The 24,154-nt window shown below is 30.9% G+C and overlaps 3 protein-coding genes across 5 annotated transcripts; 2 read left to right on the top strand and 1 right to left on the bottom strand.

The window, feature by feature from the left end:
• Nucleotides 1-218: 218 nt before the first annotated feature.
• On the top strand, nucleotides 219-6,424 carry LOC105138888 (glyoxysomal processing protease, glyoxysomal-like). Of its 3 annotated transcripts, XM_011045110.1 has the most exons (14): nucleotides 219-425; nucleotides 510-556; nucleotides 660-834; nucleotides 928-975; nucleotides 1,053-1,136; nucleotides 1,817-1,960; nucleotides 2,054-2,179; nucleotides 2,312-2,415; nucleotides 2,825-2,910; nucleotides 2,991-3,085; nucleotides 3,168-3,900; nucleotides 4,708-4,900; nucleotides 5,330-5,421; nucleotides 5,848-6,423. In XM_011045110.1, exons 1-14 carry the CDS (start codon nucleotides 360-362, stop codon nucleotides 6,111-6,113), a joined length of 2,259 nt encoding a protein of 752 aa, XP_011043412.1. In that variant the 5' UTR covers nucleotides 219-359; the 3' UTR covers nucleotides 6,114-6,423. The 3 variants fall into 3 exon arrangements, with proteins under 3 accessions (XP_011043412.1, XP_011043414.1, XP_011043413.1); XM_011045112.1 differs by lacking the exon at nucleotides 5,330-5,421 and having other exon boundaries at nucleotides 5,848-6,424; XM_011045111.1 differs by lacking the exon at nucleotides 510-556.
• An 8,550-nt stretch (nucleotides 6,425-14,974) lies between these two features.
• On the top strand, nucleotides 14,975-17,716 carry MBAC1 (Mitochondrial substrate carrier family protein). The gene is made up of 8 exons (XM_011045109.1): nucleotides 14,975-15,301; nucleotides 15,547-15,636; nucleotides 16,197-16,298; nucleotides 16,411-16,515; nucleotides 16,615-16,713; nucleotides 16,784-16,972; nucleotides 17,068-17,166; nucleotides 17,304-17,716. Exons 1-8 carry the CDS (start codon nucleotides 15,209-15,211, stop codon nucleotides 17,436-17,438), a joined length of 912 nt encoding a protein of 303 aa, XP_011043411.1. The 5' UTR covers nucleotides 14,975-15,208; the 3' UTR covers nucleotides 17,439-17,716.
• A 385-nt stretch (nucleotides 17,717-18,101) lies between these two features.
• SPL3 (squamosa promoter binding protein-like 3) lies at nucleotides 18,102-22,049 on the bottom strand. The gene is made up of 2 exons (XM_011045108.1): nucleotides 21,583-22,049; nucleotides 18,102-18,489 (listed from the first exon to the last, which is right to left on the bottom strand). The coding sequence occupies exons 1-2, from the start codon at nucleotides 21,897-21,899 to the stop codon at nucleotides 18,372-18,374; spliced, it is 435 nt and encodes a 144-aa protein (XP_011043410.1). The 5' UTR covers nucleotides 21,900-22,049; the 3' UTR covers nucleotides 18,102-18,371.
• Nucleotides 22,050-24,154: the final 2,105 nt, after the last annotated feature.

Below are 24,154 nucleotides of genomic sequence, written 5' to 3'. Positions count from 1 at the left end.
TAAGAGTAATCATGTAAAAATTTAATTGCAAAAAAAAATGTTTATTATAAAAACTAAACTATAATTTTTATAAAATATAAGGAAAAAAAAATCTCAAACAAGGACCAATTATAAATTCAAATAAAATATAGAGGCTACAATGATTTTTTTTTTAAATATAGGAGTAAAATGAAAATGTGTTCATTATATTACACATTTAATTGCATTACACTAATTGCCTTGCACCTCGAATTTCTGAAATTTGATGTCATCAATCCTTCCGCACGAGCAAAAACACAACAGGAACAGTTAAAGTCAATTCAATCGAAAAACACATTACTAAGTCACCAACTCTACTCGTTCTTACACAAAACAATCTCATGGGTTTGCCTGAAATCGTTGATGTTGCCCGTAACTTCGCTGTCTTGGTCAGAATCCAAGGCCCCGTAAGTCCCTCAATCACCTATACACAAATCTGTGCTTTCATAGGTTGACAATGAATATGTGTGTGTTTTCGTGTGTTTCTTTAGGACCCCAAAGGACTAAAGATGCGAAAACATGCTTTTCATCAATTTAAGTGAGTGAATTTATTTTTAAAAATGTGATCTTGGAATACAAAATTGCCTTCTTTTTCATTTCAATATATTCTTATTGAATTTTCTTTATCTGGGTTCGTGTAGTTCTGGCAAGACAACACTTTCAGCTTCTGGGCTGTTATTACCTGACACCCTTTATGATGCTGACTTGGCTAACCGGATTTTGGAGGGTAAAAGCCAGGGTCTTGGGTTGGTAGTCACAGTTGCTTCTGTTGTTGAGCCTTTTTTGTCATCAAAACATAGAGAGGGCATTTCTCAGGTTTGAATTACTTCTATTTAATGTGTAATTGGGTTTGTTTTGTTGTTTTTGGATTTTTTTAGGTGAATTGCTGGGATTATTGTTTGATTGCAGGGTCCGCCCGAGTTGGTTCCTGGTGCTCATGTTGATGTTATGGTAGAGGTATGAGATGATACTGTGCTAGTTGTTAACTTGGTTGAAGTGATTAGTAGCTGGAGTTAATGTGTTTTATCTTGCAGGGAAAGTTGGGTTTGAGGAAAGATGAAGATGGGGGTTTGGATAAAGGAGCTTCTTGCTGGCTAAGTGCACACCTTATTAGATTGGTAGGCATTTTGAGTGAGTTATCTGTTTAGCTGAACATTGAAGAAGCCTCAGAGAGAATCAATATGTGCTTGTGTAACAGCATTGAAAACTAGTTATCTAACACTAGCCAACTAATTATTAGATTCTGAATTTCAGTTGGTTTGTTGTGTGCTTTTTTCAGTAAAGTGGAGCATGATGTTTTTGTTAGATTCATCAATGCATGTGATAGCTAAGTGTGATACTAGTTGTCCTGGGACATGAATTTGGCTGTGTTTGGCATGCAAATTCATTACTTGTGGGATGGTTTTTACAGTATTTGAAGGCTAATGGTAATGAAAAATTCAATTTTGTTGTTTTTCATGGGATCCAAAACTGATTCGATGCAAATTTTACTTTTCCATGATAGCCTTAGTTTACATTATCAATCAGTAAGATTTAATTGATGTTTAGAGGTAGGGAGTGAATTGATGTTCAATTTCGTGTATGCCAGATTTCAAATGCATCTTAAACTTTGATAATTAATGGATGTTATGTTTGTGTTGGAACTTCAACAGCACTGTCAACTGAGCATATTAAATGCTTCTTGTTTCCAGTATTGGAAATTGCACTTCGTACTGGTGTTCAGTGTTATTAAGATGTTTAAATTTCTTGCTCATTACTACTACACAGCATGTTACTAATCGATCAATTCTCCATGAAGGTTGATGTTCCTGTATCTTCCCTTGCCCTTCAATCACTTGTTGAAGCTTCTTCAGGCTCAATGGACCATGGATGGGAGGTTGGTTGGTCTCTGGCCTCACATGAGAGTGGTCCTCAGCCTTTTATGGATGTTGGCCAGACACAGGTTAGTAAGGGATAATGTTTTTGCAATGGACTATCTACATCTAATTTGAACGTATGATATATGGGATAAATAATGCTGAATCAATCATCTCAGACTGAGCATGGAAATGCTTCTACTGTGGAGAGCCACAGGCATGCAAGGGGAGGATCTAGCAATCCAAGTATTATGGGCAGGTTGACCACAAGGGTTGCTATTCTTGGTGTTTTCTTACATTTGAAGGTAAAGTGTACCTTTCGTTTTTCTGTTTCCTTTTTATATGCCACCTTAGAGAACCCATCTACATGATTTTTGTGTTGTTATAATTTCTTTACATCTACATTATATAATATAGACTTGGAATTTATCATTTAGGATCTGCCCAGCTTTAAAATATTGGCATCAAGAAAAAGGGGGGATTTTCTTTTAGCAGTGGGTTCTCCTTTTGGTGTCCTCTCACCTGTCCACTTCTTTAACAGGTATCATTCTTTGCTTTACCATCTTGTTTAATGTCTACACTTGGTTTGGATTCTTAGATCTCATTTCTGATGATTTGTTTTTGTCAAAAGCATGATACAGCACATAAATCTGGTATTTGCAACGTCCATTCTTAAATGTCCATATAGGTGGCACTTCTAGTTTGGTTGATATAGAGCATTAATACTAAAGGAGATCATTTATTTACTCTATGTTTTAGTGTAGAACAGATAATGAATGAAATATCTATATTCTGTGGTCATCTAGCGTCCTGAAACTAAACTGGATTCAACGTGTGTCTGTGTGCATACGAGGTGTGTAGTTAGAAAAAATTCCATTTGCACTCAATTGTGGTATTGCTACCTCATGCTGAACCTGAGTTTCATTGTCAAATTCTTTTGATACTTTCAGCTTGTCAGTGGGATCCATTGCCAACTGCTATCCTCCTAGATCATCTGACATATCATTGCTGATGGCTGACTTTCGGTGTCTTCCAGGTGCAAGCATTTCAGTCATATTTTCTGTGGCTCTTTCATCCTTTATAATTCTGATTCCATTTTGATGCTAAATATGCCAGGAATGGAAGGTAGTCCAGTTTTTGGTGAAAATTCAGATTTCATTGGCATATTGATTAGACCATTGAGGCAAAAGAGTACCGGCGCTGAAATCCAGGTGACTTGGAATAATTCTCAATTTGAATGTTTAAATTATCTGATAGTTAACAGATCACACAAATTCTAGCCTTGGGTGACAGCTGGTGATTCCGTGGAAAGCCATTGCAACTGCTTGCAGTGACTTGCTGCTGAAGGAGCCTCAAAATGCTGAAAAAGGGATTCATATTAATAAGGAAAACTTAAATGCTGTAGGGAATGCATACAACCCTAAGTCAGATGGATCCTTCCCTTACAAGTATGAGCATCATAATTCTCATTGCCCTTCCCCACTGCCAGTTGAGAAGGCTATGGCTTCTATTTGTCTTATTACCATCGATGAAGCTGTATGGGCATCTGGGGTTCTGCTTAACGATCAAGGTCTGATACTCACAAACGCTCACCTGTTAGAACCTTGGAGATTTGGGAAAACAACTGTAAATGGTAGAGAAGATGGAACCAAATCAGAGGATCTTTTTTTTCCACCCAAGGAATTTTCTAGATATAGTGAAGTTGATGGCTACAGGAAGAGTCAGAGGTTGCCACCAAAGACAATGAACATTGTGGATTCTTTGGTGGCTGATGAGAGGAAGGGATACAAATTGAGTTTGTCTTACAAAGACCGTAGAAATATACGTGTTCGTTTGGACCATGCTGACCCTTGGATTTGGTGTGATGCTAAAGTAGTGTATGTTTGTAAGGGACCACTGGATGTTGCCCTTCTGCAGCTTGAGCATGTTTCAGATCAGCTTTGCCCTACCAAAGTGGATTTCAAATCTCCATCTCTGGGATCGAAGGCGTATGTCATCGGACATGGACTATTTGGACCCCGATGTGGTAAATTCTTGACTGCCTTAAATATTTCTTCTTAGATTTATTCTTTCAGGAGTGTTTCTTTCAATTATTTTTCTATACCTGTGTCTTTCTAAGCCTCTGCCAGTTGAAGAAGAACTTAAAAAATCTGGCTTTAGCTGTTATAAATAAATGTGATTGACTACTCTTCTAGACATTTTTTGGCTTTTCCCCTTCTCAAAGCCTACTTTGCTACCAGTGCATCCTTAATTGAGTTCTACTTTGAAAATGGTTTGTTTAAATTTTTTTTTTTGTATTGTCATGCTGGACTTTAACTAATGCATGATGTCATAATAGTCGGCCTACCCAAAGCCAATGTGTCATTTCGTGCACATTCCATCCCCACCACTTCTTAACTTGTTCTGGTAAGATCATCTCTCCACCAGTGCAGTTTGTTGTTTGAATCACTTGCTTTAGTTATGAAGTGTATCTTGTTTTCTATGAATTGTTAAATAAATGTTGTATGATATACTGTATTTCAAGATAGGTGGCCTTAACCTCCAAACCAGCTTTAGAAACTTTCTGAATTGGGTTATAACTTTTCAATCGTTCTGTGTGTGTGCTGCAAAGGAATATAACACAAGAACACTGACCTTTTTATTTTATTTTATTTTTAGAACAGCTATGGTTCTAAATCCATATGGTGGTAATGAGTCCATATCATTTATTGCTTTTGGCTTTCTGCTGAATTGATACTTGCTATAGCTAGTCAACTTTGAAGATTCTCCTGATTTGTTTTTTGGCTTTACTTCATGCTTTTTGTTGAATCTGTTTATGCCTTGAAATTTCAAGGTTCCTCCCCCTCTGTTTGCTCCGGAGTGGTATCAAAAATAGTCAAAACAAAGGCACCCCAATATTGTCAATCCCTTCAAGGAAGGAATTCACACGTTCCAGCAATGCTTGAAACAACAGCTGCTGTCCACCCAGGTGGTAGTGGTGGTGCTGTCATTAATTCAGAAGGTCATATGATTGGACTTGTTACCAGGTACAGTTGCTTTATTGTTTTTTCCTTTTCGCTGTTGTTAAATGGTTCAATGTGAGTGGTTGTTGGTTATTGTGTCACAATGGAAACTGTCTTCCTCTTAGTATGAGTCTATAAAATCCATCTGAAGTTTGTGCTGGTTGCTTATGGATTTGGTATGATGGGGTATGCTTGACAGAAAAATGACAGGAAAGACATAATGAGACATACCTGCATTGGTCAAAAAATATTTTTGCTGTATAGATGTTATCAATTTGATGGAGGGAACACATTTTTCTGTATTATGAGCTCTCAAGCAAGTCTTCTTTCTTGGGTTTTTTTTTTTTCGTCCCTCATTTTCTCCTAGTTAAGTTCTCCAGTTCTTGCAGATTGAACTTCTTTATTTAATAAGAGATATAATTCTTTATTTAATGAGATATATTCTTGGTATAGCAATGCAAGGCATGGTGGAGGAACAGTTATACCGCATCTGAACTTCAGCATTCCATGTGCAGTTTTGGCGCCTATCTTTGATTTTGCAAAAGGTTGTTCATCTAAACATTGGCTTTGAGAACATGTCAATCATGAAATGAATTAATCTTATTCCCACATTATTTAGATTCTCAAGCTTATCATTGCAGAGTGATATGCTTCATTAATTAATGACCACAAACACCAAAAAGATTGTTTTTTTTTTTTTAAATCACATTTCGTAGAGGTTATTAAAATTTGTGGTTCTATGTTTTAAATCACATTTCTTAGAGGTTATTAAAATTTGTGGTTCTATGGAACTCATAGTCTTTCCATGAATTAGTGTTGGGGAATATAGCAACTATAGGATCAAATTGATATGTGATACATGATGAATTTATCCATTTCATTGTTTTTGCAAGTTGGCTTTGTTGCTGGCTGTAGTATATGCAGGTAAAGCATGCTTGTGGATGCTGACAAATTTGTTTTTCTCACGACAGAAATGCGGGATATAGCACTTCTGCAAAATCTTGACCAACCAAATGAAGACCTTTCTTCTGTATGGGCATTAATGCCACCTCTCCCCCCCAAACCAACCCCTCCTTTGTCTACTCTGCCAGAGTCAATATTGCAAGATAATGAGAAACAAGTGAAGGGTTCTAGATTTGCCAAATTCATTGCTGAAAGAGACAAGCTTTTTAGAGGTTCAACTCAACTAGGCAAGGCCGGGAGCATTTCAAACGTGATTTTCCCCAGTAAGTTATGACATTGCAAGCTGGATAAGAATGAACATGTCAGGGGCAGGCTATTGAAGAGTGGATTGGTCAAGAAGTATGCTCCTGCAAGTCGAGGATTGTAACATAATAGAAATTCAAAGGCACCCAAATAATGTTGCTGTACACTAAACAGCACTATCCCTCTCTGTTTTCTGTATGCTATTTATGTTTCGTGATTAGAATTCCAAATTTGAAATTCTTTTTGTCATAGTTCGATTCAATTTAAGGTCAGAGTTTCCCTAAACACCTCTTATATCAGTTGCAGGAATTCCTTCAATTTATGTTCATTTTCTCCGACAATTTGATCTTGCGCCTGAAGTTTTTATTAGAATAGATGATTAGACATAATGTATCAAATAAATAAATAAAACATGCTTTGTAAAACCCAAATCTAGGTTAGCAAGTTGATATTAACAAAATTCTTCTATTTTCTTTTCTTGTAATTGAAGAATGAAATTAGGCTAAATGTTGTTACACTAAGAGGTATTTATGCAGAATACATATCAAACATGTACGGAAGTCAATTACACAATAGGCCTAGAATCTAAATCGAAAAATAAAAATCAATATATACCAAAATATCCATGTGTTAAGTTGGGAGAACATAACACTTTTACCTAAACAGGATTTTAGGTAAGTCAAGATATGATTCATTGCAACATTATCTGTATATAATATGTTAAGTCTTGCATGAGTTGGATAGATGAGCTACCTTGCCAACCTTTGACACCTCTCTTTATTTGTTGGGACCTAACGTAAGTAGAAAGCGAGACCATGGCTCATCTCACTAGAAGTATCCACAACTTTATAGGTAGAGTTATTAGTTTCGGCCAGGAGATCTAATATTTGTTTCCAAAGAAAAAGTCCTTTCTTGGATCGAGTTACTCAACGCTGAAGAAATATTTTAAAGGTCCAAGTTTTTCATCTTAAATTCCTCGATCAAGTAGTTTTGAAGCTTCTTTATATCACTTATGTCATTTTAATGCAACAATCATGACATCAATATAAATAATAAGATTGTAATATTAACACCTTTTCTTTTATGGAAGAGAGTGTGATCTACTAATGCTTGCTTAAAACCAAAGTGATTTAATCTGCCAAACCAAGTCCTTGACAACTACTTAAGTCTATGTACCTTTTTATCTTGTATGTTTTACCTCATTCTAGTATAAATCTTAGAGGAGGATTTATATACACCTCTTCCGACAAATCATTGTGAAGAAATACATCTTTCATATCAAATTGTTATAATAGCTTATCCATGTTAACTATAAGAAAGAGTATAACTCTAACAATGTTTATCTTTTTTTTTTAGATTAACGTGGGGGCCCGGGCCAGCTGGCGGGCACCACGACTAATCCCACGGGCCCTGAAGTTAACGACCATGTAAGCCTCCAGTGACCATCATATGAGCAATCAATGACTCGAACCTGAGACCACAGAGGGAGCAAACCCCTTGATCCCAAGTCCTTATCACTTGGCCACCACCTAGATGGTTTAACAATGTTTATCTTAGCCATATAAGTATAAGTTTCTTAATAGTCAATCTTAAAACTATAGGTGTAACCCTTGACAACTAATCTAGCTTTGTATTTAGTAAACTATCCTATATGACTTCATCATAAAAATTCATTTATAATCAATTGTTTTCTTTTCTTGAGTTAACTTGACTATCTTTTAAATAGAGTTATTTTAGAGTGCTTTTATTTCCTCAACCACAGTAAACTTCCAATCAAGATCTCCAAGAACTACCTAAAAAGAATTAGAAATAGACATATAAGACAACTAGAAGGTAAAAAATAAACGAGACATAGACAAATAATAATAAGAGATAAAAACAAATATGAGATAAATGACACTGAAAGATGATACGAAGAAGCCAAGTCTATTAGGCTCTTTACAAACATGAAAAAGATATATCCTATCTTGATAGTTAACTTATGATCTTAAGTTGACAAACTCTAAAGATACATATTATAAATTTATAGAGAAAAGGGACACATATCTCATAGTGAATTTCAAAATAGTTATCTAATGGCATGGTAATATCATTAAGAAGGATAATTATATTCATATTCTTTATATATAACCCTTTTAAAATAATTAAGTGGGCTTACTTTTTTCAGGTTTAGATACAACTTTTATAAAATAAAAAAAGATCATTCTTCATCTAAAATAACTTAATCTTTTTTCTTTCTTGAAATCAGCGATATATTTTCCACCAACTATAAATGTTCTTCCTCTTTACTACTAATTTCTCATGAAAGAGGAATGAGAGACACATTTCTAGAAAAATAAAATACTTGTTCATAGAAGTAAACATCCATAAATATATAGTATTTACTTACAAAAGGATGAAAATATTTATCTCTCTTTTGAAAATTAAAGCAACCAAGAAAAACACACTAAAAAGCATGAGGATTAAGTTTATCTCAACAAAAAAAATGAATATAAACATAATCTCTATAACTAAAAATCTTATGATGAAGATTAAGAGTAGAAGCAACAAAGTGAAAACTTGATAACATCTTCAAAGAAGTTTTATGGTCAGTAATATAGGTAGACATCTTATTAATAAAGAAAACAATAGTCATGACAATATTAATCCAGCAATATTTAGGAACATACATAGTACAACTTAATATATGAGCTATCTCTAGGAGATTATGGTTTATATGTTATATTATATCTTTGTATTATGGTGCGTATACAAATTGTCTTGTAAAGGATGCTATGGATCTTAAAAAAAAATAAGAAAAAGATTGATTTATAACTTATGACCATTGTTATAATGAAAGACCTGAAATTAATAATGAAATTGTGTGATAATCATTTTACAAAATTAAGGAATAACATATATAAATTACTCTTAGATTTTAATAAATAGACCCAGCTTAACCTAGTGAAATTATTAATAAAAAAATAAAATATTTATGACTTGAAGTAGTAAAGGTAGCAAAAAGACCCTGAACATCAATATAAACATTTAAAAAAACTTTAATCTTTTATTAAAATTTACTTTAAAAGGAACACAATGATTTTTAGCATAAATGCATTACTTATATTGTTAGCTAGAAATAGAAATATCATAAAATATATTTTCTTAGTAAACTTAGAAAATAAATATTTTAAATACAAAAACAAAGGATGACATAACCAACAATGCTATAAAAGATATTTTTTCCATGTTAACTTCTCTTTCTTTACTTGAAGAAATGGAACGAACTCATAATACAATACCATAACTTCTTTTACATGTAGATGACAATACTACAAGAAACAAAACAAGAATAAATAACAAAATTTTTTATCAAATAGGATCACACCACAAATCTTAATTTTTTATTATTGAATATTTCACTACATAAAAATTCATAAAAAACTCTATATTATAACTCTTCTAGGTTGCTTATATATTAGTAAAAAGTTCTAAACAAAATTGAAAAAAATAATAAAAGATTTCTAATCCAAATAAGAAAAAAAATCTTAAATTAACTAGAAAAAATTAACAAAGCCCAAACAATAATTTTTAGATCATATTTGAAGGTTTTCCCCAACTCTAATGGGTATGCAATTTTAACCCTAAATAAATAAGACCTTTAGAATATTTTAGAAATTTTTTAGCAAGTTCAAATGGTTGGATTAAAATGTATGCTTGTCAATATAAAATTGTGCATTAAAAAAAAATATTTCATGTTATTCCCCATGTAAAATGGTGATTCTATAGAATTTGATGGAGTTAGAGTAACAAATATAGAGTCTAACATATGCTAGTAGACTAACTTGAGTGGTAAAGGTATGTTAATCTATGACAAATGCATTTGAGTAGTTGATACTATAACAAAACTTGACTAGTCCACATAACTAAGATTTCCCACTTAAAAGCTTTTGATTAATCTATTGTCATTGTTCTGGAACCCATGATACAACCTCTAATTTTTTCTATTTTGATAGCTTGTTTAATTCTTTTGGTAATCCTCACAGTATTAAAGAATTGTTGAGCTAAGTTCCCTATCAGATATTTATAATACATGGATATAAAGATGTTTTCAAACAACATCATGATTTTTGTTTCTATTAGCAAAGGTTAGACATGTGTTGTCTTATCTTATTATTTTTGCGTATATACCCTTGCAGACTCTTGATCTCCCCTTTCTATGGCCATCAGACTGGTTTTGTCATATGTAATTTCAAAATTGAATATATATTGCTTCAATAAGGCATATACTAGATCCTTCCATTTATTAATCTTGGTACTATTCAGTGAGATTATCTTGAAAGAAATAGATTAACATTTTATCAACGTGGATAACTTTAGCCATCTTATGTTTTCAACCATCTTATGTTGCAGTATGACTAGAGATGAGTGTTCTAGCCCAATATACTTAATAAAATCCAACACTTTGAACTCCTTGAGTACCACAATATTTGGAATCAAACAAACTTCAGTTACTCATACAGGGTCAGTTATATCATTTACTTTCATTGCTCTCAATCTTTTTTTTATAACACAAAACTTGCTATAGTCTATAGGATTAACAAATCTATTATAAAAGGGTTTTTTAGTTGTTAAATCCATACTGATTAGAATAGCTAGACAACGACAATAGTGATGTTGGAGTTTTTTTTCTCTATTAACCTTTGGCATGCTATATATATATATATATATAGTTAGCAAATAGAAAAAATAGGCCAATAATCAATTTATGAAGCACTTAGAATCTTTACAGAACCATTGCTAGTCATTAATGGATTTTTCACATTGTACCATTTTCTCACATCATTTTGATTCTCCACAATCTCCTTCTTTTCTTTCTTCCCTTCATTCTTTATAATTTGGAAGAAAAACAACATGTTCTTACCATAGTTCTAAAAAACTACCACCTCTTTTCTAGACGGTAATACTATATGTTTCCCTTTCATATTAATGGTATATGTATTATGCCGTCCGTTATAAGCAAAACCCCTATCATATTTGTATGATCTACTTAATAGTAAATGACATGTATTTATAAACATCACATTACACCAAACATATGAAAACATTTGTTGTCTATAGAAAAAAAAAAACAAGATAATGTTTATCCATGATTACCTTGCTATCTCGATTTAACCACTTTAATTTGTAAGGCCTATGATGTTTTTCTATCTTGAGCTGTATTTTTTTTTAATCTTTACTGACATTATATTCTCACAACTACCACTATCATCAATGATCAAATTACATACCTTGTCTTTGATGATATAAGTTGAACGAAAGAGACTCGTGTGTAGCCAATCCCTACCTAAATCACTCTTAAAAGCAAACATGTTTTTCAAAATGTCTTAGGTTCCATCACCTTGAAAAACCTCTCTGTTGTCATTTAAAACAAAATCTAGATGAAGAAACCTAAGTTCTTCTACAAATAGATTTTTATCCAGATGACTCTTTAGTTTATGAAACTTAATGTTCTTCTACAAATAGATTTTTATCTAGATGACTCTTTAGTTTATGAAACTTAATAATTCAAGGTACCAACTCACCACATCTAAAAAACTTCCATTTAAAACCAAATCTAGATAAAGAAACCTAACTTGTGAATTGTTTAGCTATTGATATACCTTGAATGAACAATTTTTATTTGTTGGTGTATAACTCCCTATTATTCTAGTTAAACCAAAAGCCATATCTATTAGTTATAATAGGAACCTATTATTTCTCCAAAGTATAAGTCTACTTATAGGCTTTTGAAATTATCTATAAAGATTGCAAACATAATATATTCTAGATAAATCGTTGAAATTCATTTAAATACTTGACAACAAACCGCTTTTTCATTTATGACATATCATCACTAGCTACCAGTTTATAGAAATTATTAGTGTATTCAAGGGCGGAAGTAAGAGGGCAAGCAGGGGCCCGAAGCCCCCCTTGTAAGACATTTTTTTTATTATTGGGTAATTAAGTGTGAGAAGGTATTATATTTTTTATTTGAAAGAGGTGAGCTGATTATAGTAATTAAGTGTAATGTTACTTTTGGTTTCCTTTGAATTTAATCTTGAACTATGTGGAAAGAAAGAAAATATAAAGTCATTACTTTTTGCAACCCTAATATAAATCCTGCAGTTGATAAAAATACAAATCGCGAGTAAAATTTTTCTATAAAAAGATTGAAGCAGAGTCACCAATTAATTTATTTTTCATTAAACAAAATAAAGTAATTTAAATTTTAAATCTATTTTTGTTTTGTTTTTCTTTTTGAGTTAATAATTTAATGAGGTTATATATATATATATATAATTCTACCATTTTTGCTCCTTTTTTTTCTTTTCAGATATGCTAGTTCTACCATTTTTTTTTAATTCTTGTTACAATGATTTTTTTAATTAATTAGATATATTTTATTAGTTTGTTTTGATTTATGTTTGGATTTTTTTATGTTTTGTTTTTAATAGAGCCACTAAAATTATCAATTTTTTTCTCACGATATATATATTTTGATTTTATGTTGAACCATGAACAAAATAAGAAGTATTGATTTTTTTTTGAAAAAAAATATTGATAACTCACAACCTAGTGAACCAACTTCAATATGTAATATTGAAGTTATGGTTGAGCAGTTTTAATGTGCTTTAGTTTATAAGAAACTTGCGTTGATTAGTAAGCAACCTCTTACTAAAATTGACATTGCTAATTTAATTAAAGATCCAAGCAATCGTCCTCAAATTTAGAAATACCTGGTTAATCAATAAGATGAAATTCGAAGGGCATGCATTAATCTAGATCCATATCAACCTTTGATGCCTAAATACCTGTTGACTAGTAAAAAACATTATTATCGATTTCAGTCTCATTGGTTCAAAAGTTATCCGTGACTTGAATATTTGAAGAAAAATATTACATTTTGTTTTCCTTGTTATTTATTTCCAAGCAAACCATTTGGAAACCCAGGATCAGACACGTTTATTGTTAAAGGATTTAATTATTGGAAGAAAGTTAATGATAAGAAACGGTGTGCTTTTTTAACCCAGGATCAAACACTTTTATTGTTAAAGGATTTTAATATTTGTTTTTCAATTTCATTTTTCAACATTAGATTGATTGAAAATTTGATTTCATATATTTTTTCATGGAGTTATCCCGGTCTTATGATCTAGATTTGATAAATTAACCAGGGTTGACTTGGGATATTTTTTTAATTGATTTTTTTTCTTCAAATTAATCTTTCAACATTTGATTCATTAAGAATTATGCTTTATAAATTTTTTTATTTGCTTTCTATGGGTTATCATGGTTTTATAACCCAAGTTGCGAGTTTGCCTTATTACCTCAAGTTTTTTTTTGTTATTTTTTTTCAATTTTATCCTTAAATATTAGGTTGATTTAGAATTAAGCTTAACAATTTATTTTTGTTTTTTTTTCTACGAGGTTTTCCTGATTTCATGACTTAGGTCATAAGTTTGGTTGATCTACTCGGGTTGACTTAAGTGGTTTTTCATGTCCTTTGTTAATTGATTTTTTTAAAATTTTACATATGTTAATTATGAACTGGTTGATTGGAAATTGATCATTTAACATTGGGTTGATTGGAAATTGAGTTTTATAACTTGTTTTAATTTTTTTCTTTCTATATGATCATCCCAATCCCGTGACTAAAGTTTGGTTGGTTAACTTGGGTTGACTCGATATATTTTTATAATTGAATTTTATTTTTAATTTTATCATTCAATATTGAATTGATTAAGAATTTGGTCTAATGATTATTTTTTTTTATTTATAACATTATCATAATCTCATGATCTGAGTTAGAGATTTAGCAAGTTAATCTATGTTGATATAAGTAAATTCAAGTAAATCCAATATTTTACCGTCTCAATATTTAAACAAAGCATATACACACTTTTTTGTTCTTTTTCATTGATTTTTTTTTTAATTTTATACTTTAACATTAGGTTAAGTAAGAATTTGATTTCATATTTTTTTTCTATGGACTTATCTTTGTTACATGATCTGGATTTAACAAGTTAATCAAGGTTGTTTTGGGATATGTTTTTTATTTTTTTAATTAATTTTTTTCAAATTAATCCTTTAACATCGGATTAATTAAGAATTATAATTTATAATTTTTTTTATTTATTGTCTATAAAGTTATCATGGTTTCATAACCCAAGTTGTGAATTAGCCTTGTTGTCTTGCATTTTTTTGTTTTTTTTTTTAATTTTTTTAATTTTTTAATTTAATATTAGATTGATTGAGAATTAAACTTTCTAATTTATTTGAGATTTTTTTTTATGAGGTTATCTTGACTTCATGACTTGGATCATAGGTGTGGTTGGTTAGCTCGGGTTGACTCATGTGTTTTTTTCATGTGTTTTTTTAATTATTTTTTTTTAATTTTTAATTATTTTGTTTTCAATTTTATCCTTCAACGTTATATTAATTGAGAATTTAACTTCATAATTTGTTTTAATTTTCTTTCTATGCTATTATTCTGATTTTATGACTAAGATTTGATTGATTAACTTAGGTTAACTCAACTTATTTTTCTAATTGAATTTTATTTTTAATCTAATTATTTAATATTAGGTTGATTGAAAACTTAATTTAATGATTATTTATTTTTTATAGGTTTATCAAAATTTTATAATTTAAATTGAAGATTTCATAGATTAATCTACATTGATCTAAGTAAATCCAGAAAATTCAAGTAAATTTAATATTTTACAAACTGAATATTTAAATAAAAATATATAAAGTAAATTTAATATTTTACAATTTTAATATTCAAATAAAAATATATTTAATTTTTTTCAGAGCTCGGCCAAAAGCCCAAAACTTGGTTGTATCTGTTGAATAAGATGACGCATCACTCACCATCTCTTTGTAATTTGCACATTTCTGGGCAGTCTCTCCTCTCTTGCGGCCACAGATTCCCACACCAATTTTAGACATGAAAACAGTAGGGTGGTGACCGGTCTCTGACAAGGGCAACCAACCAACTTTTACGAGTCTATTGAGGACAATGATTTTTTATTGTTAATTAATTACTTTTAAGGTTTAGGGGTTTAGAGAGAAAAGAGCGAGACTTCAAAGAGAAACCAAAAAATGGGAGAGACATTCGCTTACAAGGAATACTTAGCCGGTTTACTTGCTGGTGTTGCTACTGTTATCACTGGCCACCCTTTTGACACTGTCAAGGTGAGTGCTTTACAGGTGCCCATCTATCAATTTTCAGTCTTTTGATGCAAAACTTGTTTAAAATGAAATTTTATGATGTGGGCAATCGTAAAGTTTGTTGCTTTAGATTTGGAGTTTGTGGGGATGCTTAAAGGGGTAGTGAATATGGGTCTTTCTGTTGATGGTTACTGGTCTGTGATGATGAGTTCTTGCGTAGTTTTGACAATGGTTCGTTGCTGAATTGTGTGCGTATTTGTGTTTATTAGGTGATGCTACAGAAACATAATACAGAAGCACATGGGATTAAGTACAAGAATGGTTTGCATTGCACGGCTAGGATACTACAGGCTGAAGGAGTATGCTTTTTGAACGTTTTCTTGCGAAGCGCAAAATTAACTCAACGATTTCTAAGTTGAATTAGATTGATAAAGTGGCAATTTTTAAATATTCAATTATGTTTATGCCAGATTAAGTACGTGTATCAGTTAATGCAAAGATAGGTTGCATACTTTTTTCTGATCTGAAGATTTCAACAAAATCTTTTGTGGGTTGAATTTTGTAGGAATATGCCTTTACCATGTTTGGTGACTTTAATGATATTGCTTACTGATTTGTTCCAAGGTTATTTGCATTATTGGTAGATTCATGTTAAAATCTGTGAGTGAGAAGATTTTCGGTTTGATGATGTTACTTCACCTATGAACTCGTAAATTTCAGCAACATGCTTCTGCTCTTTGGTCCCTGACATTGTTTGATTGCTTTTAGTCATTGTGTCATTGGAAGTCGATTAAAATATCTTGTAATAATCCTTGCTGCACAGCTTCTAGGTCATACACTGCTTTAGTAGAACATCTCATGCATGTTCCTGAGATTATTCTTTTTGAAAGGATAGCTAGGTGATAGTTGTTATTGACAGGTTAAAGGACTGTATAGAGGGGCAACATCATCTTTTGTTGGAGTGGCTTTTGAGAGTTCCCTTCTTTTTGGCATTTATTCCCAAACAAAGCAGTCATTGCAGGTCTGTGTAAAGTTAGTTGGAAGAGCCTTTTTGTGCATATATATCTTTTGAAGTCTTGTTGAGATTTGAATCTGTCATGTGATTGTTTATCACCTCTTTCTTACTCGTGAAGGGAGGAGGTCAAAGTGATGTGCCCCGACCCCAAGTAATAATTCCATCAGCAGCTTATGGCGGAGCTATTATTAGTTTTGTATTATGCCCATCAGAGCTAGTAAAAGTAAGTTGTGGTCAGTTGTGGCTTTCATATATATCGGAGTGCCGTCTCCTTTCTGTTTCTTTCCTTCTGTAGCATTATTGTGAAACCAAGTTTCTTCAGTGTAGGATGCAAATTCAAGGCACTGACTCCTTGGTTCCAAAGTTCAGTAGATACAGTAGCCCACTCGATTGTGCCCTCCAAACAGTGAAAAATGAAGGGGTGAGAAAACCCTCTGCCTATTAGAAGCTTAAATTTATGATGCAGTCTTGGCTGATGGATAACCTTTCAGGTTACAGGCATTTTTCGTGGAGGTTTTACAACATTGTTGAGAGAATCTATTGGAAATGCTGTCTTCTTTAGTGTTTATGAGTATGTCCGTTATTACATGCATTTACAATTGAAACCCACTTTATCTGACCACAGCAATTTGACTGACATGGGGATCGGAATTGTGAGCGGTGGCCTTAGTGGCGTAGCTGTAAGTACGCTGATAACCTTGCATATCGTGAGAAAAATTGTTTGATGTGCTTCATGAAGTCATTTGATTCAGTTTTTCATTCTGATGCTATCCAGTTTTGGTCTGCTGTTTTGCCCTTGGATGTGGCGAAAACTATCATCCAGACAGCTCTAGATAAAAGCTCCACAAGAAATCCATTTGCAGTTCTGAATTCTGTAAGATGTCCTGTTCCTCTCATTTTGTTGGTTTCAATAGCTCTCCCTAATTCTAATACCAGGGCGATGTTCAGTAAACTTTAAAATACTGTTCTTTTAAGAAAACAAAGAAACCAAATTAATTCCTTTTTTGATAGATCTACATCAGGGCTGGACTTAAAGGATGCTATACAGGTTTGGGTCCAACAATAGTGAGAGCATTTCCTGCTAATGCCGCTGCAATAGTCACCTGGGAGCTAGCCATGAAAATGCTAGGGATAAATCGTGACTAGAAGAGGCAGTTAGCTACCAAGGATTTCTAATTTTTCATTGCATCACCATTATTGGGTTTGACTCATGAAGTTCTCTAGATTGCACCGGGGATGATTTAATTGAATCTTTGAGCTCCAAATAGTAACGATCAGTGCTCTGATATTGCTGCCTGAAAGATAAGGTGGTGATTTTTTTTTTTCCTTACAGATTCTATGTAGGAAGGTCGTGAATTAATCCTGTCCTCAGTTTGGAAATGCTTATGCAAGTCATGTTCTAGGATGTAGTCCTCTGGTCACATTCATTCATGGCTGAAGAATTTCAAATAATAACGGTTTATTTTTAAAAATATTTTTTATTTTTAATATTATCACATTAAAATATCAAAACAATTAATTTAAAACTAAAAAAAATAAAATTTTTCAAAAATACAGTGTAACTACACTTCCGAATAAATTTACAATTTCAAACACCCCCCAATGGAAATTAATTGCCATAATTCAAGAACATAAGTTGGTGTAATTCCTGTTCTTTTACCCCCCTTGCATTTCAACAGTCGGCAAAAATTCCGACTTCAGAGGCTAGCAATTTAGCATGGCTCTACATTTATTACCTTTTTTTTTTTTTTTAAATTTCAGGGTTAAGCTGATTCAAATACCTATTATTACTAAATTTTTTGTATAAAATTTGAAATTTGAAATCTTTCTTCTCACCCAAATAATATATGACATCCATCTATTAAATGGTATTAATTAAGTACAGATCATAGATTATAATTAATAAGAAAGCTAGGGATTGACAGAAGAGAGAGAGCATGCCAATGATCACATATTTAGATATTTGAACCAATCTAAATATGCTTGGAAGAGGCACTTTATGGGGGAAATAATGCGTAATTGTCTCCCTCTTTTTGTAGTGAGCCTTCCGCCAGCACTCATGAGAGATTGCAACTCTTGTCAGTTCGATCCTTCTCCTTGATATTCAGCCGAGCTTTTCCGACGCCGTTCATTGTGCCCTGCTAAACGTCTCCGGCAGCTCCTTTTGCTGTCATCAAACTCTGATAAATCATGGAACCTGCAGGCCCCATTTCGAAGACACATGCTTAAGAGGTTGAGTTAAATGAAAAGTAACTTTCTTTTTATTTCACAACGAAGTCGAACTGGGCATTTCATAGATGTTTTGAGCACAAGTGTCGCTGAACTGGAAGCTCATCGGCACTATTCTTTTATTCTTGGCTAAAACTACCTCACACCATTCGATTACTGTATAAAATACAGAAAATCTAACCTTTAGTTTATTACTGTTCTATGATATATCTATGTTAATTAGTCCAACTAAAACTAATTTGCAAACATTCAAAAACTTAGAATGTATTTTTGTTAGTTTCTATTGACATTATTTATATATTTACGTGTTATGTCAAATGATCGAAAATAATTAATAGAGTGATCTTTTAGAAATGAGGGACAAACTAAAGATTACTTTAAACTATTTTTAAATAAAAAAATATGATTAAAAAATTGTGTAATATAGAATTACATATTAATAGATTTTTCTTGAATAAGGATGTGGAGAAATTTCTTATATACTCTTGGTATAATAATATTTATTGTATTATTTCATTAATGACTAAAATTTTTATATTTTAAAGAGTTTAAAAAAATCTAAAACATAATTTGATAAATGAAAAATAATTTTTAATCCATTCATTAAATCAAGTTAAATTTTAAAAATAAATTTAATCTGTTTATTAAATCAAGTTAAATTTTAAAAATAAATTTTAAAGATCTTATTCTTACCATATTAAAATTTTATAATGATAAAATATCAGAAAAGGTTTTTTAAATAAGATTCGAAAGTTACTATATATAATAAAATTTTAAAATTAATATTGTTTTTTTTCTTCAGATTTTATAAAGGGTTTTTTTTATATTTCTTTATAACTTATATGTTACATAACTTTAAATCATGAAAACTCTAGCTTCTATCTATACTCTATGACTTTAGATCATGAAAACTCTAGCTTCTATCTATACTATACTATACTATATTGTACACCTCTTCAAATAATCTTGATGTTGAAAATTATACAAGTACGTGAGTAAGAAATTGTACGAATACATGTGAGTTGTCTATTTCAACTCATTTTTCGATGTTGTATACGACGTCGATATTGAATGCAAATTTATTTAATGGTGATCTTCAAAGGACAGAGCTGCCGTCCCCCCATTAATTGTAGCTTTTTACTCATAAAGTTGGAAGTTAATTTCCAGTGGCCTGTGAGCACTTACTGAGTTAGATTTTGCTTTATTTCATGAAGAACACAATCGACTAGTGGACAAATTGAAATGCTATGAAGGCGACTCACACTTTGTCAAATTAGGCATAAGTAATTACTATATTCACTAATTAAGGTTATTAATTAGATCATTAACAACGATATTAAGAGTAATACTAAGAATGGACAGACATTAACGGGAGTGGGGTTTTGTGGTGTGCCCCTTTATTAATCTTTTTCTCTAATGGCTTATGGTAGTTTTGTGATCTCCAGCTCACATACCTATCCTTTGGCCACTGTATTGTCATGCGTGACTTGTGAACAAAGAGAGTTAGGTACGTACTTAGGTTTGGATATCTAAAAGCAATCAAATTCCTAGTGTTTATTTCTGCTTTACAATTTTTTTTTAATTTTTTATCATAAAAAATATTAAATTAATATTTTTCATGTGTTTTCGAATAGTTTTAATAATCTTGACGAAGTAATATATAAAAAAAATTATTTTAATAAATTTTTATTTTTTTAAAAAAATACCCTGTAGCAGAATACCAAACAATAACTTAATTGATCAACATGAATTTTAAAATTCATTTTCAAATACAAAACAACACATGAGTTTAAAGAGTCAACAACCACAAATCCAATACACATTAATAACATTTATTCCCAAAAAAAAGTCAAATGTTTAGTACGTATAGTGTTAATTTCAAGAGTAAATTAAACAAGATATTTATTTTTCAGGAAAAAAACCTACAAAGTATACAATTTGATCACGGATAAAAGATAAATAACAAGAAAAGGACTTTTCGAAAATTGTGAGCCATTGAATTGTGATTTCAATGAGAAACCCAATAGTAAATCTCACTAAAATAATAGCTCAAATATATTATTTTTTGGTGTTCTTCCTTAGCATCATGCAAGTATATTTTTGTAACAAGTAGAAATTAATGCTCTTTTCTTTTTTTCTTTATTTTTCTAAGGATAATAAGGAGGTCAAGACTAACATATTTGAAATAGTCAAATCTTAATTTATCTCTTCTTTCCTTTTTTCTTCCTCCTTCTTAGTAACGGGAGAGGAGAGTTTTAGCTTCCAACCTCCTCTTTAGTCTTCAGGGGAGATAGGGTCAGGGTCCAAGCATAAATATAAAAAGACAGAAGGATTTTAATGCTATATTTCTTTGATGGGGAAATGTTTTTGGTATTTAGGTTAACATTTGATCTTTTATTTTCAGGGTTAACTCATCATAGAAAAACATATATATTTTTCTCTTTAATTTCTTCATATTATGTAGGAAGGGGGGATTTCTTCCTGTTCTTCTTCTCTTTTTGGGGAATTCTCTTTTTGGGGAATTAAAGAGAAATTGTTCGGGAGAAATTGCTTCCTCATGATATTCATTTGGATGCAATGAATAATTTCTCTTTATGAATATATTTTGTAATCCCTACATTCATTTTAAATCTAATTTCAATATCATAACTAAATAATAGAAAGTTCTAAATTATAATTTGAGGAATTATATCACAGATCTCTACCCCCATTTAGCTATGAAAATATCTCGATTTTGGGCTTGTTTTCATGCTAATTAATGGGATACCAGATTTCCTTTGAAAGTCTAAATTTTAAGTTTAAATCTTCACAACCAAGACAAATAGTCATGTATTTGAGTCACAATGAATAATGGAAAATATCGTTAATTTCACAATAAAAAAGAAGAAGGAAATGTTAATTTCAAAAACTAGCTTGAGAAATTAGTTTTTTTCTTTTTCTTTTTCTTTTTTTAATATAGATAGATGTTAATTTCTTTTTTACCACTCTTGGAAGGATAGAAAAAATAATTTGTGCAGTTGATTTGAAGTGTTGGAAATAACGAGGAAAATTAGGGTTTCACCTGCTACATTGCTGGCAAAAGCGTTGCTGCAGTCCATTGACGGGAACAAAGGGAGCTTTGGCATGGAACTCACAAACCTTATGGCGTCTATGGTATCGCTTGGCATCAGTCAGATCAGAGGTGCAATTATCTGCTTGACAAGAAACCAGCAGCATTGACGACGACCCACCACCACTAGATCCTTTCTTTCCTTTCTTCGTGATCTTGTCATCATCTACAAACCCTAGCCCTCCAGCAATATCTTCATCATCCTCTTCTTCCTCTTCATCTTCTATTTCCTTCAAGCTCCTCTTTCCTTCAGCTCTGCTTGTTTCCATATTCAGAAACAAATAGAAGGGTAGCTAAAAAGAAGCAAACAAAAGATATGAAGCAAACAAGAAGCTACAAGACCTTGATAAATAAGGTGGAAAAAGGAGAAGAGCTTTGTGTGAGGACCACATTCTTCATTTTTTTTTATTCCTTATCAGAATAATAGTGAAGGCTAATTAAGTTTTAAGCTATAGCTTAAAAACTACATACTCGATTCCATGTACGGTTGTCGCTGTATATGTGCAGTATACATATACTCTTCCTTCCACGGCCTTGTTTCAGATTGTTTTTAATGTAAAACAGTGAAAAGGTGTTAAAACATGGTTACAATTAATCATATTTTCCATATAAAGAAATTTATATAGAAAAATTTGGAAATCAACTCCAAAATTATAGTAAAAAGGTGTTAAACATGGTCACCGTTAAGAGGATAGCTAAGTGCATGTTTTTTCCAAGATTGTACTCATGAAATCCTTTCTCGTAGAGCATCATGACTTATCAGACTTTTATTTTTTGATATAAAAACAATATATAAATTTTTATTAATATATTTTTAGTATAAAAGACTTAAAAGTATTTTGAAATTAATTTTATATAACTTGATTGATTTGGTAAGTTCTAAAATAATATATATAACTGAATAAATAAGTTTGACTAAAAAAATTAAGATAGTATAAACTTTTAAATATTAAAATAAATACATATTAAATTGATTTAGATAAACTTAAGTTAATTTGTTATTAAGATAACAATTTAAAAAAAAATATAAATATATTAAATTTAATTTTTAATATATATATATAAATATATTAAATTTAATTTTTAATTAATTTAATATAAACAAATAAAATTGAAAATAAAAAAAATAGATATATACAAATAAAAGCAAGAAATTTATATGCAAAACAAGGAATTAATTAGTACCGTTTATCCATGTTGAAAGGCCAGCTGATCTGCTGATTGTTGTAAAATCTGCGGTGGATGTCACGCCATTAGTTTTTTTATGGGATTGTCAAATGTGCAACCATGCTGCGAGAAATTAATGATGTTGCCACCAAAAGTTTGGCTAAAAACAAATTCTTCAATTAATTAACTTCTCATAACCATTATCTTAGGGGGTACGTAGCTAACTTGGAGTGTGACTTGATTATAATTTTGAATTGAACCGAATCAGGTTAATATAAAATATTCAGTTAAAACTTTATTAAAACTTTATTTTTTTAAAAAAAAATTTCAACATTATATTTTTTTATAAAATAAAAAATATTGAATTAATTCAAGTGAATTTAAATTAATTTTTTTATACCATGAATTAAAATTTACAATAAATCATCCCCCTATTAAATTTAAAAATTATGATCATAAGTGAAAGGAAATATTATATTCCATCACTGACAAATATTCAAATACCTCATTGTTTTCATATTATAATTGCACAACAAATAAGAAAAAATTTGAATCTTTTTATTTGAAAATTATTTAATTTAATAACAATGCTGTTGGAAATATTAATAATGAAATCTCATATGTAAAGTAGTAGTTGATACTTTCATTGGTTTATATGATAAACTAGATATTTTAAAACTCATAAACTTGGATTATCCTTACAAGGATTTATTGTATCATATGTTCATACATGAATTTAAATGGTAATGTGTGAAACGAGAAAACATATTAAACTATCATGTTATATGGATTAAAGATCAATATCCACAAACTAGTATCGAAATTCTCTAATCAACTAGAACAATAAAAAAATATTTATTTAAAGCGGCTAAAACCCTAATAAATTGGAATACAATTAGACCCCGGTAAAAGGAATATATAAATACACAAAATAAACACCATTAAACATACATCTAGATAGTAATCTAGATCTACACACAAAATGGTCATCAAAGCTAGATATTATTTTGATTGGATTTTCATTAAACAACTGAACAAAAATTTAAAACTTTTCTAATCCCAAGAGAGAAAAAAGAAGGAAAGGGAATTGAATCTTAAATTATGTTTGTTTTCTGGAATTTATTTTTTGAAAAATCACTTTCCAAACTTTTCTGTATTTATTTATCATTAGAAAAACTGGTCAACGGAATACATTTTCCAGTTAAAGAAAAATTTGGCTTGGTTTCCAGAAAAGTGTTTTCCTGAAAATTTTTGGCTAAAAACACTTTTTAGAAGTTGTGAAAAATTTAGAAATTTTATATTTTTTGCTGATTATATCAAATTTGGTCCTCAAACTTTTGATTGCTATATATATTTT

This window comes from Populus euphratica, unplaced genomic scaffold, assembly GCF_000495115.2.
Source record: "Populus euphratica unplaced genomic scaffold, PopEup_1.0 scaffold84.1, whole genome shotgun sequence".
NCBI lineage: Eukaryota > Viridiplantae > Streptophyta > Magnoliopsida > Malpighiales > Salicaceae > Populus > Populus euphratica.
This window is presented reverse-complemented; position numbering and strand designations above follow the sequence as displayed.